This window comes from Tupaia chinensis, unplaced genomic scaffold (genome assembly GCF_000334495.1).
Source record: "Tupaia chinensis unplaced genomic scaffold, TupChi_1.0 Scaffold000458_2, whole genome shotgun sequence".
Lineage (NCBI taxonomy): Eukaryota > Metazoa > Chordata > Mammalia > Scandentia > Tupaiidae > Tupaia > Tupaia belangeri.
In genome coordinates, this window is record NW_006159967.1 from 1,113,000 (window position 1) to 1,128,006 (window position 15,007).

At 41.0% G+C, this 15,007-nt stretch overlaps 2 protein-coding genes across 3 annotated transcripts in view; both read left to right on the forward strand.

The window, feature by feature from the left end:
• ELF1 (E74 like ETS transcription factor 1) overlaps positions 1-5,763 on the forward strand; it is a 96,450-nt gene extending 90,687 nt beyond the window's left edge. For both annotated transcript variants that reach the window (XM_006155504.3, XM_027774585.1), the window contains exon 9: positions 3,765-5,763. In XM_006155504.3, the coding sequence (XP_006155566.1) occupies positions 3,765-4,368 (604 nt within the window). In that variant the 3' untranslated portion in view covers positions 4,369-5,763. The remainder of the gene's footprint in view (positions 1-3,764) is intronic.
• Positions 5,764-12,021: 6,258 nt separating this feature from the next.
• Positions 12,022-15,007, forward strand: part of SUGT1 (SGT1 assembly cochaperone of MIS12 kinetochore complex) — a 54,751-nt gene continuing 51,765 nt past the window's right edge. Inside the window, exons 1-2 of the mRNA XM_006155505.3 lie at positions 12,022-12,210; positions 12,299-12,356. Of these exons, the coding sequence (XP_006155567.1) occupies positions 12,173-12,210; positions 12,299-12,356 (96 nt within the window). The 5' untranslated portion in view covers positions 12,022-12,172. The remainder of the gene's footprint in view (positions 12,211-12,298; positions 12,357-15,007) is intronic.

The window sequence follows — 15,007 nt, forward strand, 5'->3', positions numbered from 1 at the left end:
CTACTGCAGTTAAAGCCCGAGACGTGGCAGCGTGTGTGTGTGTGTGTGTGTGTGTGTGTGTGTGTGTGTATACCAAAAATCCAGAGAGGAGAATGGAGAAGGGATTGTGGCATGACCATCCCCTCTGGGGGGTGATTTCTTGCTTTCTGTCTGTCTGTCTCCAGTGAGTGCATGCACCCTGTAGCAAAAATTCTCCTCCCCTCAAAACAAGTGATATAATAGAGTAGGAGAAATGCAAGCAAAACTTATTTCCAACCCTCCAGCCTTGCCAATGAATAGATATGATATTTAATCAAATGAACTATTGTCTCCTCATCTATTAAAACTAAAGATGATACTACTTGGTATTGTGATGATTAAATAATACTTCCTGACAGTTGAACAGATCTTTAACAAAAGCTAAATGTTATGTTGCTTATATTTCTTAGCCTCATAAATTTTGATTAATTATAAGGATTACCATTAAAAACTATTTAACTATAACCAGCCACAACTGACAGTTGAATTATTTAAAAAATTAAAATTTGGGACCACCGGGTGGCATAGTGGTTAAGGACTGGACTCCTACATAGTTGACCATGGCTTGAGTTCTGGACCTGGCAGCTTGAAACTCATGCCAGGCGTGTATGTGCATGTCCAAAATCCGGAGAGGAGAATAAAGAGAAGGGATCACAGATTGGCCATACCCCTGGGGTGGGGGGTGATTTCTCACTTTCTGTCTCTCTCTTTCTCTCTGGCAAGTACATGTACAGTAAAAATCTCTCTCAAAGAAAGAAAATGAAAATTTCTGTGGTTTCAAATGTTTTATTTTGAAATCTCTTAATTTAAAATTTATTTTAGAAATTCTTCAAATAAGCTAATATTTACATTGTAGATACTGCAGATGTGTATATATATTTTCTGACAGATGTCTCAAGAAAAGGGCATCTTTTTCTAAATTGAACAGAGACATGGAATACTTACTGGTAACCCTGATTAGCAATATGGAAAATGCTCAAGTACATCATTGCTTGTGCCACACTTTAGAGAAGGAAAGAGGAAGGGGGAGAGTTATTAAAGAATGGTAACTGCCTATAGTATAAGGGTGTAACAGTAAACATTTACCTTTAGCTAAAGTTATTCAGAACTTAAAAGGTAGCAGTGTGTTGTATCAGGCACAGAGGCTTTGCGGTCAGATGGCCTCTTACCTTCTGCTCACCCTATCCAGGGTAATCAACCTCTTTGTGTGCCTGTTTCTTCATACATAAAATGGGGGTAACTATTGAGTTGTTAGAAAAATCATGACGTTTTTCTAGGCAAAAATGCATCATGACTTTTCCAATGATCCAGTATTTCGAGAGTGGGAAGACTATACTTATTTATACAGTCTGTCTGCTCTCTATATGCTAAGCACTGTTTTATCTATATATTACTTTTTATCTATTTGTCACTTTTGGCATAGGAAATCTTTGGGGTTTTTTAATTTAAAAAAATAGAGGTTTTTTTTTTTTTTTTTTTTTTTTTTTTTTGGGGTGTTCTGATTGAGGGTGTGTGTGCTCGCCAAAAAGACAGAGAGGTAGAAAGTGAGAAATCACCCCCGAGGGGGGATGGCCATGCCGCAATCCCTTCTCCTTCATTCTCGTCTTGGGATCTTGGACGTGTGCCCAGCATGAGTTTAAGCCAATGGGTCCAGGGCTCGAACCACGGTCGGCCACATGGGTGTTCAGAGACATAGCCATTATGCTAACTGCTGCTCCCAAAAATAGTATCTTTCTTAGGGCTAGGAACCATATCCAGACTCACATTCCACCTAAGATACCTGTATTTTAGGTGGGCAGGAGAAAAGAGGTGCAGTGTATTTTGAAAAAAGTACTTTGACCCTCCAGGTGTTTCTCTTTCCTCCTACTTCATCCCTGCCTGCCCAGTAATGTTAGTATATCTGCCCTTATTCCTAGCCATAGCCTATGTACCTATTAAATCTTCATTACCCAACTCATTGTCCACTTCTTGGTGTCCTTCAAGAGAGCTCTTAATATCCTGCTTTATGCCAGTGCTCCCAGTGGTGACTTGAGTAGCCACCTGAACTTGGAAATTAGTATCCTGCATCAGTTGATGCACTCTGGTTATCCTTTGTTTTTCCACTTCCTTTGAATTTCTCCTGAGCTGTATTGGATCTTCCTTTCATTTTTCCCCCAGCCCATTTTTTTTCACCTCCATAATTTTATTTCTCATGTATGTGAGAAACAGGCCACATGACTGTAACATCTTAAAACTTAGCTATAACAATCTGTTGGTAATAATTAACATTTGGTTTATGGGGCCTACCTAGCTGTTAGTTATTTTGAGGTAGCAATCAATTATTGGGTTGTTGGTAAAATCATGATGTGTTTATTCTGTTTTTCTTTTTTTATGCAAAACTGAGTACTTTTCATAAAATAATGTTATAAAATTCAGAGGAGACAGTTGAGATTCAGTTGCTGTGGTTTTTTTTTCCACCTATATTTTTGTTTATATTAACAGTGGCTGTAACAAATGTCACAGCTGTAAACGTTTTTTTTTTTTTTTTTTTTTTTTTGGGGGGGGGGACATTTTTACTCTAGGGGCGCGTGCCCTCGCCAGACAGACAGAGAGAGTAAAAAATTTCACACGTGTAAACGTTTTTTTTTTTTTTTCTTTTTTTTTGGGGGGGGAGAGATTTTCACTATAGGGTACGTGTGCTCGCCAGAGAGAGAGAGACATAGAAACAGGAAGTGAGAAATCACTCTCCAGGGGGGATGGTCACGCCGCAATCCCTTCTCCTCCATTCTCCTCTCGGGATCTTGGGCACGCACGCACACGCACCCGGCGTGTTTTAAGCCACCGGGTCCGGGACGCAAACCGTGGTCGACTATGTGGGAGTCCAGCGACATAGCCATTACGCTAACTGCTGGTTCCTCAACTGTAAACTTTTAAAATTAAATTGACTCATGATATCATTCATGTATCCTTTTCTCCAGTAAGTGAGATTAATAGCCTTACATTAACTGGATTTTACATTAAAGGATTTTATGTTAAATTGTAGTTTTATGACTAAGTTAATTTTGTGAAAATTCTTTGAGCATGAAAAACTCTTACTTTTTTTAGGGATGGGCTTTTTCATCCTCTGTTAGCCAAAGAACCATCATTTTATTATAGCCATGGCAAAATTCTTAACAGGAATTCTGTCACATATACATTTAGGACAGGTTTTTTTTTTTTTTTTAATTAGGCACTTTTTCCTTTTATCTTTAAACAAACAGGTCAAACCAATTATAACCATATAAGTTTGGTAATTGTGAATGAACATATTGATGATATTATCCCTCAAATTGTGAATGAAAATATCGATGATATTGTCCCTCAAATGTTAAAATAGCAAGAGGGAATGAAACAGATTTGCTTTTAAATTTTCTTTCAGCCACTTCATACGTAAATTTGCTTGCTAATAAGCATTTTGGTATCGTTCTCCTTTCCCAACAAAATTGGTTCCCCATTTATGTTAAGGTGGCATTACATATAGACCTCTTCTTTTTTTTTTTTTTTTTTGCAGCATTCAACAGATGGTATCATAGTTAATGGTCTGAGAGTTTAGGGTTGGGCCTCTCTCTATATAAGTACAGTGCTTAATGCTAATGTTATGTTGAAAATATAAAACGTATCATTTGAAATTTATTAAGTCATTTTGTCAAAGTGACTTGTCAAATGTTAAAGTTTTAAATGACATAGAATGTGCTGATTGTCTCACTTTTATTTTGTAATCCCAACAGGACTATACAGGCTCCAGCTCAAGTTCCAGTGGTCGTGTCTCCAGGAAATCAGCAGTTGCATACAGTAACACTCCAGACAGTGCCACTCACAACAGTGATAGCCAGCACAGATCCATCAGCAGGTGCTGGATCGCAGAAGTTTATCTTACAAGCCATTCCATCATCACAGCCCATGACAGTACTGAAAGAAAATGTTGTGCTGCAGTCACAGAAGCCAGGCTCCCCCCCTTCTATTGTGTTCAGCCCTGCCCATGTACAGCAGGTTCTTACCAGCAACGTTCAGTCCATTTGCAATGGAACCGTCAGTATGGCCTCATCTCCATCCTTTAGTGCTACTACGCCTGTGGTGACCTTTTCTCCTCGCAGTTCACAACTAGTTGCTCACCCACCTGGCACTGTAATCACGTCAGTTATCAAAGCGCAAGAAACAAAAACTCTTACACAGGAAGTAGAGAAGAAGGAAGTTGAAGATCATTTGAAAGAAGACACTGAGAAAACTGAGCAACAGCCACAACCTTATGTCATGGTGGTATCTAATTCCAATGGATTTTCCTCTCAGGTAGCTACGAAACAAAATGAACTGCTGGAACCCAACTCTTTTTAATATACCAAAGGAATTATGGATGATTGATTTTTCATTGAACGTTTCCAGTTATATGCAAGCTATCTCATTGATTCTAAGATAAATTCTGCAGAGGTTCCTCCTATTTGTAATTGTTAAAAATAATTTCATTAGTTTTGACATTAGATGAGGGAGGGAAACCCAAGTGTTTCTCTATGTTCTGCAAATGTTTCAGAATTCAATTGTGAAGGAACATGTGTTTTATACTATGAAGACATTCTTTTGAGATTTTTTTTCATTTGCTATATCATGAGCATTTTTAAAGTTTCTTTTCTAGACATTTTATATCATATTAGCTTTTCTGGTTCTTTTGTAAATACAGTACTTAGAAAGGCAACAGGAAATTTATATAGGAACTGTTTTCATTCCACTTGTATAAGTTGTCTTGACTCTTTAAAATGTAAGAAACCTGTTTTATGCTTTGTTAAAATTATGGTGTCACTTAGATTGACTTTAGTTGTCTGCACTGTATAATGAACTATGTTTATATAAAATTAACATTAAAAGTTGAACTATGCCCATGATGTGGCTGAACCTGTTTTCAGAAACAGGATGGTATAAAGCATCAGTCTAAAAGTGGCTGTCCTGCTACTGAGTTGTGTCAACCTTGATCTTCTGTGGTGTTATTTCTTCTCCTAAGAAGAAGAGGATGCATTGGACTAGACTAGATCGCTGTCCCTTCTAGTTCTAAATTTTATTATTCTAATGCTTATATTTTAAATTTATGTTCATTAAAATGTTACCAGGTTATTTCCTAAGTAAATATAGCTAAATTTTGCAGAAAAATAAGAACCCCACAAAATTCATTTTACAGTTATCATTATCGTTAAGATCTGCCATAAATTCTTCCTATTTTGTTCATTAACTCTTTAGACCACTATTCATGTGGTCCATTAGTAAACTTATGTTGCTGAGTGCTAAATGATAGCCTGCTGTCCTGAGAGAGTCAAGGCTCTTTCTTAAGGTCCAAGAAAGCAACTTGAGCCTTGGGCTAATCTGGCTGAGTTGTCAGTTGTTATAAAAGCATAATTGCTTTATGTTTTGGGTAATTTTTTATTGGGGGTTAAGGGGGGAAATTGCATACAAAGATAATATACATATATATCCAAGTTTCTGAAATGGAGTAGTTTTTAGATTACCTTTTCAACTGTAAATAATGTACATTTAATGTCCAAGAAAAATTGTTTTCTTCAAATTTTCTAGTATAGCAAAGAAAAAATTTTGTAGATGAAAAATGATTGTTTGGAGGTATCTAATGTTATATGTTTTCGTATTACAGACTGAATTTGTATTTAAAGAAAAATTTAAATTTTGGAATCCTCTAAACATTTTTGTACCTTTAATTAGTTTATTATTAAATAAATCATGTAAAAATTCTCAATGTTTGTTTTCATGAACTTTGTGTGTGTGTGTGATATAGGATATATGCATGTGCCAGAGGGAGGGAGGAAACTGAGAAATCACCCCTTGGAGAGATGCCCATGCCATCTCTTCTCAGGATTTTGGGCACACATGCGTGCATGCACACACACACACACACACACACACGCTCAGGACAATTTTCAAGCTGCCAGGTCCAGGATTGCCCAGCGGGACATGCAAGATCCAGCATCTTAACCTCCACACCACCTGCTGGCCCAGGACAAATTTTTTTTGGTAACTTAAAATTTTTTTTTTCAAATTCATGATAAGGTACACAAGAGAGAGCAAGAGAGAGAAAAAGGGGCATACTCTATAGCGTCTGGTCACACCACACAATTTCCTTCCTCCAGTCCTCCAACCTGTCAGGTCCTGGACACTCACATGACTACCTGCTGTGCTTCAGGATGACCAGGCTAGGCATCTGAACTGCAGTCACCGTGTGAGATCCAGCTTCTCTTGGATAACATATTACTGCTATGCCACAGAGCCAGCCCCAGGCAACTGTTTCTTAAAAGAACAAGTGTACAGAGAAGGTTGTTGGGTTTAACAAACTCCATGTTAGAATTGTAGGTTGTTGTCCTCTCACTTTTCTTCTCTCTTATGCCAGATAGCCACACTTTTGGGTTTGAATATAAAGTATTAGCTACTAAGGGGCATACTTTTCCTCATTAGAATGTCTTATTGAGCTAGGGATCAGCAGTTAGTGTAATGACTGTCGCTGGACTCCCACATAGTCGACCACGGTTCGAGTCCTGGACCCCAGTGGCTTAAACTCACGCCGGGCACGTGTGCATGCGTGCCCATGATCCCGAGAGGAGAATGGAGAAGGGATTGCAGCGTGGCCATCACCCCTGGGGGGTGATTTCTTGCTTTCTGTCTGTCTCTCTGTCTGGCGAGCACATGTGCCCTATAGCAAAAACCTCTCCAAAAAAAAAAAAAAAGAATATCTTATTGAGCCATCTATTTTTTATACCTATTGCCACTATCTTCATTATTATATTGTTCCTGCCACAATTCTTTCATTTAACCAATATTTGAGTATACTGTGCTAGGCACTATTCTTGGTGATAGAGAAGTATCAGTGAACAAACAGATGAAAGTTCCTACCTTCACAAAGGTTGTAACACATGAAAGCCTTCCAAGTGACTTTCCACTTGTGAACAGTTACTCAGTTTATCAGTATGAACTGATTTTGTTCACCATTTCTGGTTTTTTCCACATCAACAACCAGTTCTCATCCTATCTGGGTGTCATGTCATTCATTTCAGTTCTGACAATAAGCACCTGGAGTTAGCATAGACCCCCTACAGGTTAAAAGTTTAACCCCAGGAGACTGCCCCTACTTTAGAAACTTGTCATAAATCACAGGTCTCTACTTGTACCTCTGACCTACTGACTATACATTGGTGGTTCCCCCTGAAGCCTTTCCCATGCCTCTCCCATGCCAGATAGCCATGCTTTTTGGTTTGAATGAAGTATCAGCTACTAAGGGGTATATTTTATATAAGGTATAATAACTTGCTAGAATGGCTCACAAAATTCAGGACCATTTAATCAGTTTGATTTTTACCTGTTTGTATTACAAAGTACACAACCCAGGAACCACCAAATGGAAGAGATGCATAAGACAAGGTATGGCACACTTCCATGCCCTGAATAACTCAGAGCATTTACCAACCTGGAAGCTCTCCAAACGCCATCACTTACGGGGGGATTTTTGTGGCAGTTTCATTACACAGGCATGATTGATTAAATCACTAGTGATTGGTGATCAAACTGTCTTTAGCTTCCCTCTCTACTTGGGACGGTGCTGAAAAAATCCCAGGAAGGTCTTCAGCCTTCCCATGCAGAGCATCACATTTTACTGCTGCACTGCTATCTGGTGTGTGCTCTCACTTTTTCTCAGCCCAAAGTGCCCAACTCTTTCCTGTCCTGCTTTTATAATAATTTCTTTTAGGGGCCAGCAGGTGGCGCAGTGGTTTAGGTGCTGGGCTCCCACATGGCCAACCATGGTTGGAGTCTTGGACCTGGGGGCTTGCTTTCTCACTTTCCCTTTCTCTCTGTCTCTCTCTGGTCAAATTAAAATAATAATTATAACAACAAATAAAATATCCTTCAAAAAATAATGATTTCTTTTAAAAAGTCCACAGTTATTTATTTAACTATTTGTGATTTTCCAGCTGCCAGGTCTGGGACTTGAACTGCTTCAATTGGTTGACCATGTGGGAATCCAGATCTTTAACAACCACACCACCTACTGGCCCTATATTAAGTTCTTAATGTTCTTCTTGGGTTGCTCCAGGGATTTTTACAGGTTGGAGTTCCCAGGTTTTCCCTATAAGTCACCATTCTTATTCTCTTTGTCTTCACCTTGTCTCCCTCCAGTTTGTCTTCCCCAGTGCAACGGGAATGCCGTCTCATTATGTCAAGCCCTTCAGTGGTCCATCACTCTTAAGATGGAGTTGAGGTATTGTGTGATTTTTTTTTTTAAAGAGTGCATGCTCACTGGAGAGACGCAGAGACAAAAAGTGAGAAATCAACACCGGTGGACCATGCCATAATCCTTTCTCCATTCTCCTTTCAGGATTTTTGGGCATGCATGCTTGTGCATGCACACGCGTGCACACACACACGTGTGTGTGGTGTGTTTCAAGTCATTGGGGTAGGGACTTGAACTGCGGTCGGTCATGTGAGAGTTCGGTGTCTTAATCATTACACCACTTGCTGGCCCCCTCATCATCTTGATGATTACCAGCTTATCTTTGAATTCTGTACTCCAAATCATATCAGTTAGGATCAGGATATATTCAGCTACAAACTAACAAAATCCAACTCAAAATTACAAAGAATATAAAACAACAAGCCTGGAGTTGGGAGGCTTCTAGGCTAATTCAGGAGCTCAGAGGCAACACTGAGGAACTAGGTTCTCCAGGTTTCTGCTTTAATATTCCTCAAGATAGTGGTTTGTCTCTGAGGATAGAGATTCAGCTGCAGTAGTTCATTCTGTGTTTTTTTTTAACAGTAAGGGGACTTTATTGTTCCAGAAGACCCTGACCAGCCAAATTTTCATAGTTTATTGACTAGACTGGTCACATATTCCTCCTTAAACCACTTGCTACCCAATGACATGAGAGTATCATACATTACTTAAATCATGTGTTAGGTAAACAAAATTGGGCCTCCATATCAAGGAAGAATAATTCAGCCTACTATCACTCATAAATATTTGATTTAAGTATACTCTCAGAAATGCGCACACCCTCATGAAACATTTCTCTCTCAAAGAGAATCAAGCAAAGTCTCATCTAGTTACACTGTCCAACTTCATGTCTAGGTTCTCTGGGGTGATGAGTGATTTTTTTCAGGTCATCTGTGGCTCTTTGCCTTTTCGCCTCCAGTAGTCACACCTTTGGAATGCTATTTTTTGTTTTTTTAAGGCAGGGTCCTACCATGTCATACCATTTCATGCCTGTTTCAGTTTCTGCTGGAACTATAAGCATTTACCACCACGTGCAGCTCTTTTTTTTAGACGGGGTCTTGTTATGTCTCCCAGGCTAGCCTCAAGCTCAAAATCTTGCTGCTTTGTCCTTCCTGAGTCACTAGATTCATATGTGCATGCCACTATGTTGGGCCTTTTAGACTGGACTGGGAATTCAACCTGAGCCTCCTGTGTGGTCTCAGCCTATGGAGTAGCATCTTAACAGCACAGGCCACCAAGGCTGAGCTTAGAATATACTTCCTTAAAATTTTGCCAGAGGGTGTGTACACTTGCTATAAACAGGGGAGGAAGCACCTCATGGGGAATGGTCACTGTGCGATCCTTTCTCCATTTCTCTGTCTTGTCAGGATTTGAGGCATATACACATATGTGCCAGGCATGTCTCTCAAGCTGCTGGGTCTGGGAACCAAACTGAGGGTGGGGTTTGTAAAATCTGCCTGCCTTAACCACCAGGCCAGGCCCTGGAGCCAGCTCTAGAATACAATTCTTGGTGAGAGTTTGATACCCTGTCTCAGGATTTCCATTTTCCCAGCCTGGAATAGTTGTAGCCACAATGCCTTCTTTCCTGCCTCCTCCACCAGGCCAGTTATATTAGGTCATCAGAAAAGTCATGACGTGGTTTCCTGAAGCCAAAAATGTGCCATGACTTTCCTGATGACCCAATACATACTAGGGTCTGTTCTGTAGCATTTTACTTCCAAATGTTGAATTATCTGTCAGCTTTGGTTCTTAGTTGTAAGTAATAGAGATGAATCTGGTTTTCCATCCTAAGGGTAAATTTTTTTTTCATTGCCAGTGGGCACAAGTGCTCACCAATGAGAGAGAGGGAGAAGGAGAAAGCATCCCTCGATAGGATGTGGTCAGACTCAGTCCTCCCTCCATTTCTCCATCCTGTTGGGATCCTGTTGCGATCTTGGGCATGCATGCTCATGTGCCTGGTATTGGGTTGTAGGAAAAGTCGTGACATATTTTTGCATATAAAAATGCATTAAAAAAAAGCCATGACTTTTCCTGCAACCCAGTATGTTTTTCAAGCCATTGGATACAGATGCAAACTACACAGTGGGTTGTGTGGGATCCAGCCACCTTAACTACCATGCTATGGTCTTGCCTAGATCAAGGAATTTTGAGTGGCACATTAGTGTGCAACTTTTTCAAGATTCTGTGTCATTTCCTTTACAACAAAGATGCTATAAGAATTTAGTAAAGTGGGACCAGTAGATTGCCTAATGGTTACATCACTAGAATTCCACATGGCCAACTGTGGTTTTAGTCCTGGGCCCAGTGACTTGAAACTCATACTGGACGTGTGTGTGTGCACCCAAAATCCTGAGAGGAAACTGGAGAAGAAGGGACTGCAGCATGACCACTCCCCCCGCAGGGGGTGATTTCTCGCTTTCTATCTCTGCCTCTCTCTGTCTCTGGTGATCACACATGCCCTATAGCACAAATCTCTCTCTCAAGAAAAGAATTTACTAAGGGAAATGACATTCAATAAATAGAGCCAGGTCAATTGAATATCCACATGGAAGATGGGGAACGAACTTTGATCCTTACCTTATACCTTCCATGAAAATTAATTTGAGAAAGATTATAGACTTAAATATGAAAAGTAAAATAATATATCTGGAAGAAAACAGACTATTTTAATAGTCTTTGAGTAGGCAAAGCCTTACTATGGGAGGAAAAGCATTGATCAAGAAAACTGATAAATTCGACTACATTAAAATAAAACACTAAGGGGCCAGCAGGTGGTGTGGTGAAGGTGCTGGACATACACATGGCTCGTAGTGGTTTAAGTCCTGGACCTGGTGGCTTGAAAACCATGACAGGTGCACATGCATGCATGCCCCAAATCCCAAGATGAGAATGGAAGAGAAGAGAATATGGCGTAGCCATCCTCCTTGGGGGATGATTTATCTTTTCCTCTTTCTGTCTCTTTCTTTGGTAAGCATATGTGCCCTATGGCAAAACCTAAAATGTTAGTCAAAACACAGTATTAACAGAATGAAAAGATAAATGGGAAAAGATAACAGCAATAAATGTATTTGACAAATGACATTATCTAGACCTAACAGGTAGGTTGGAAAACAGAACGGTAGTGGGACAACTCCAGGCCCCCTTCCTCGCACCAGCGCTTTCTGATAAACAGGCTTTTCTTCTCGGTCTGGAAGCCGACGAGGAAGAGAGCCTGGGCGGCGGCGTGCTGGGTCGTGTCCACCCAGAATCCGGAAGGTTTCCTCAGCCTTCAAAAAGGCAGAACAACCTCCAGCGAGTCCCAGCCCATCAGCGTTCCAGGCGCAAAGACCGCGGGAATCTACGAGCCATCCGGGACTCTAACCCTGGAAAAAAAACCACGCCGCTGCGAATGAAGTTAAGGGTCATAAAAGGATCAGCTCCCTGCGGTAGTCATGATAAGTCCTGAAAATGGAGCTCTGAGTTGCTCCTGTTATTAACACACAAGCTCCCCAGTCGTCATATGTTCCTAAAGGATAACAGTACGTTCCAGAAGTGCTTTGGAGCTACTACCTCTGAACGGTCCGTCAGAGCGCTGGAGGGCGGGCTCGAGGTCAGAGTGAAGTGGTTACCGAGGCCTCCGTAACCATGGCTGCGAAGGGCGGGGACTGTGAGCCCCGATCACGTGACCCAGGCCGGGCCGCCGGGAATCGGTCCTCCACGGTCCCAGCCGGCCTTGCGCCTGCTAGTCGGTTCCCCTCCCCCGCGCCTCACGGTGCGTGGCTGCTCGTTGGCTACTTAGGACGGAAGCTCGGTTGGTGTTTCTCCAGAAGCTTCCCCCTTGGGCGGCGGCGGCCGTGATAACTGCAGTAGTAACAGCTCCGGGAGCGGCAACAGTGACTCTTCGGGATGGCGGCCGCCGCAGCAGGACCTGCACCAACTCAGAGGTGTGTGTTCTATCTAATTTTTGCTGTTTTGTCTTGTTTCCCTTTCCTTGGTTACTGATCTCTGCTGAAGTCGTTGTTTTCCTGGCAGGTTTTTCCAGAGCTTCTCAGATGCTCTGATCGACGCGGACCCCCAGGCGGCGTTAGAGGTGAGAGCTTGTTTCTGCCTTCTCTCTCCATGCTCCTTCGAGGAATGGGGCCAAGACCTGTTCTGGCTGACCCTGCCTCTTTCCAGCACTGCCTTCCAGGGACCGAGGCTACTGTTTTGACCATGTCTCAGCCCTAGTTTGAGATCTTTGGTCTCCTTTTCTCTGTCCACAGGGGGCCCCGTTATCCTAGACCCATGTTATTGCCCATCCCACTCCTAGACTCCTGCACCTTCTTAGGAAAATCTTGGTTTATTTCTTCGGGACTTAATTGGAATCTGTGGCTGGCATGAAAGGGTTTTGTTTTGTTTTGTTTTCAGTTTTGTAATTGAGATTTATTGGTTGTGTCAAGGATCAGTACAGACATTTCAATTTGTACCCAATTCTTAACATACATACCAAAAATTTAAAAAGCCAAGTATAGTGATTCTTTTTAAGTTATCCCGGTGACATTCCAGCTTCAAATTTGTAGGCACATTTTCCTTAAGAGGATAAGAACCACTGTCTTCAGATGTTGAAAGCTGTTATGTAAGACTCACCAAATCACAATTTAGTATCACACAGACTACATACTTCAAATTTCCAATCTTTCACAGCACATTAACAGAATTATTAGGAAAACTGGACTGCCACGACCAAAGTTGTTACAGAGTGCACACAATTCTGACAGGGAGAGCAACAATCAAAGAGTGGTTTTCTTTAGGAAACAATACTACTAAAAAACATGATAGAAGTCATTTAAAATATTCAAGACACATTAAATGCATGACTGTGACTCCAAATGCCATTTAGTATGCTTTGTATTCAGGATATAAAAACTACCCACCCGCCCCCACCTATGGAATGTTAAGCTGACGCGCAAGAGAGTCAAAGCCTCCTATAAGTCAATATCCCACTATTTTCTGGTTGTACTGAAAAATGAACAACCAGTAAATGATTTCACCTCTTAAAAAGAAGCATTTACACTTAAAAAATGGGATGAGGTGAGATTCTCTCCTTCTTAAAAATGTTTCTAGAGCTACTAAAAAACTTGCATTTACAAAATAGTTGATAAAAATATTCCTCTGGATTGTACAAGAAGGGAAACAGGGACCATTGATAAGACATGGTATATGATATTACCCAGACTTGACTTCTTTCTCGCCTGCTTCATCAGAAGGTGGACTCTCCTCATTTTTAGTTTCTCCATTTTCTGCAGGTAAATCTTTAGTGTCTTGGTTGGCCACTTCAGCCTGTTTCCGCTTTGCTCCCCTTTTCCCTTTTGTTTGCACTCTTTTGTCTGAAGATTTATCCTTCCCTGCCGCCTTTTTAGGCTGCCTTTTTTGGCTTCGTTTCCATTTCTGCAGGAGGTTTAGCCGACAACCTCGCTGATCTCTTGGGCTCTTCCTTGGCCGCCCCCTTGGCTGAGCTGACCTTCCTCTTGGGCATCTTGGCTGCGGACAGGGTGCGTGCTGGGTGCCTGATGAGGCCGCAACCCGCCTAGAACCTTTGCGGAGTTGAGCAGATAAAGCCTCTTGTTTGTTTTTTTTTTAAGTAACACTTATTACTAGAACAAAAAAAGTAAAACCTGAGCTTAGTGATACTAGTTAATTCAGGTTTTCATTTGAGATTCTTTCTTACCATTTGTATGTACCAGGAGCTTGTGTCTAAATGAATCCGGTGTACTGAAACGAAAAACCCTTTCCTGAATGTCTGTCAATGTACAGATGTCCTGTTACTGTTCATTATTCACTCATTGGTTTATTCATCGGAATTTTGGAGGGAGTTGCTGTGTATAAGGCGCTAGCTTTCTGTGGGAGTGTATTTAACTGATTTAGAAAGCACTTTGTGTGCAGTGGAGGACACCATAAAACTGTAAAGGAATGTAAAAAAGCAGGGGTTAAATAATAATGAAAGAAAATCCAAGCTAAAAATACATGATGTTGAGGATCACAAAAATTTAGCCAGTTTCTTGTTTCAAGCAGAGAAAAAAGGAAAGCCTGTGGTAGTGTTAGGATCTAACATAAAGGTTAGGAATTTGAGGCGAGAGATCCTTTTTTTTTTTAGCTACTATTTCTGAGAACTTTGCCACAGAGTAGAAAAGCATCTCTTGAGTAGACACCTGAAGAAATGAGGGAGTGGGCCAGCAGGTGGTGTGGTGATTGAGGGTACCTGATTCCCACATGGCCAGCTGTGGTTCGAGTCCTGGACCTGGCAGCTTGCTCGCTCTCTCTCTCTCTCTCTCTCTCTCTTACTCTCCTTCTCTCTTGCTCTGTCTCTCTTTGGTCAAATTAAAATAGATAAATACAGTTAAATAAAATAATTCTAAAAAAGAAATGAGGGAGTGAGCTTGGAAGCTCTGTGTAAGGAGTATTCTAGGAAGGAAGAAGAGCCAGTGCAAAGATCCTGAGGTAGGAGTGAAGTTGGCCTTTATGAAGAGCAGCAAAAAGGCCCATTTAATTAGAATTAAAATGAAAGAAAAGTAGGAAATAAGGTGGGACAAGGTAAAGTGGCTTTTCTCTAGCCTTTTAGGTTTTTGGCTGGGTTATGAATTATGTTGACATAAGATACATGAGGGAGAAAAGCCATATTGTATAGGAATGTATGCAGCCCTGGGGAGTACCACTAAATAGGAGACCCAAAGGTCAGGTGATTGAATGTAATGTGGCATTCCT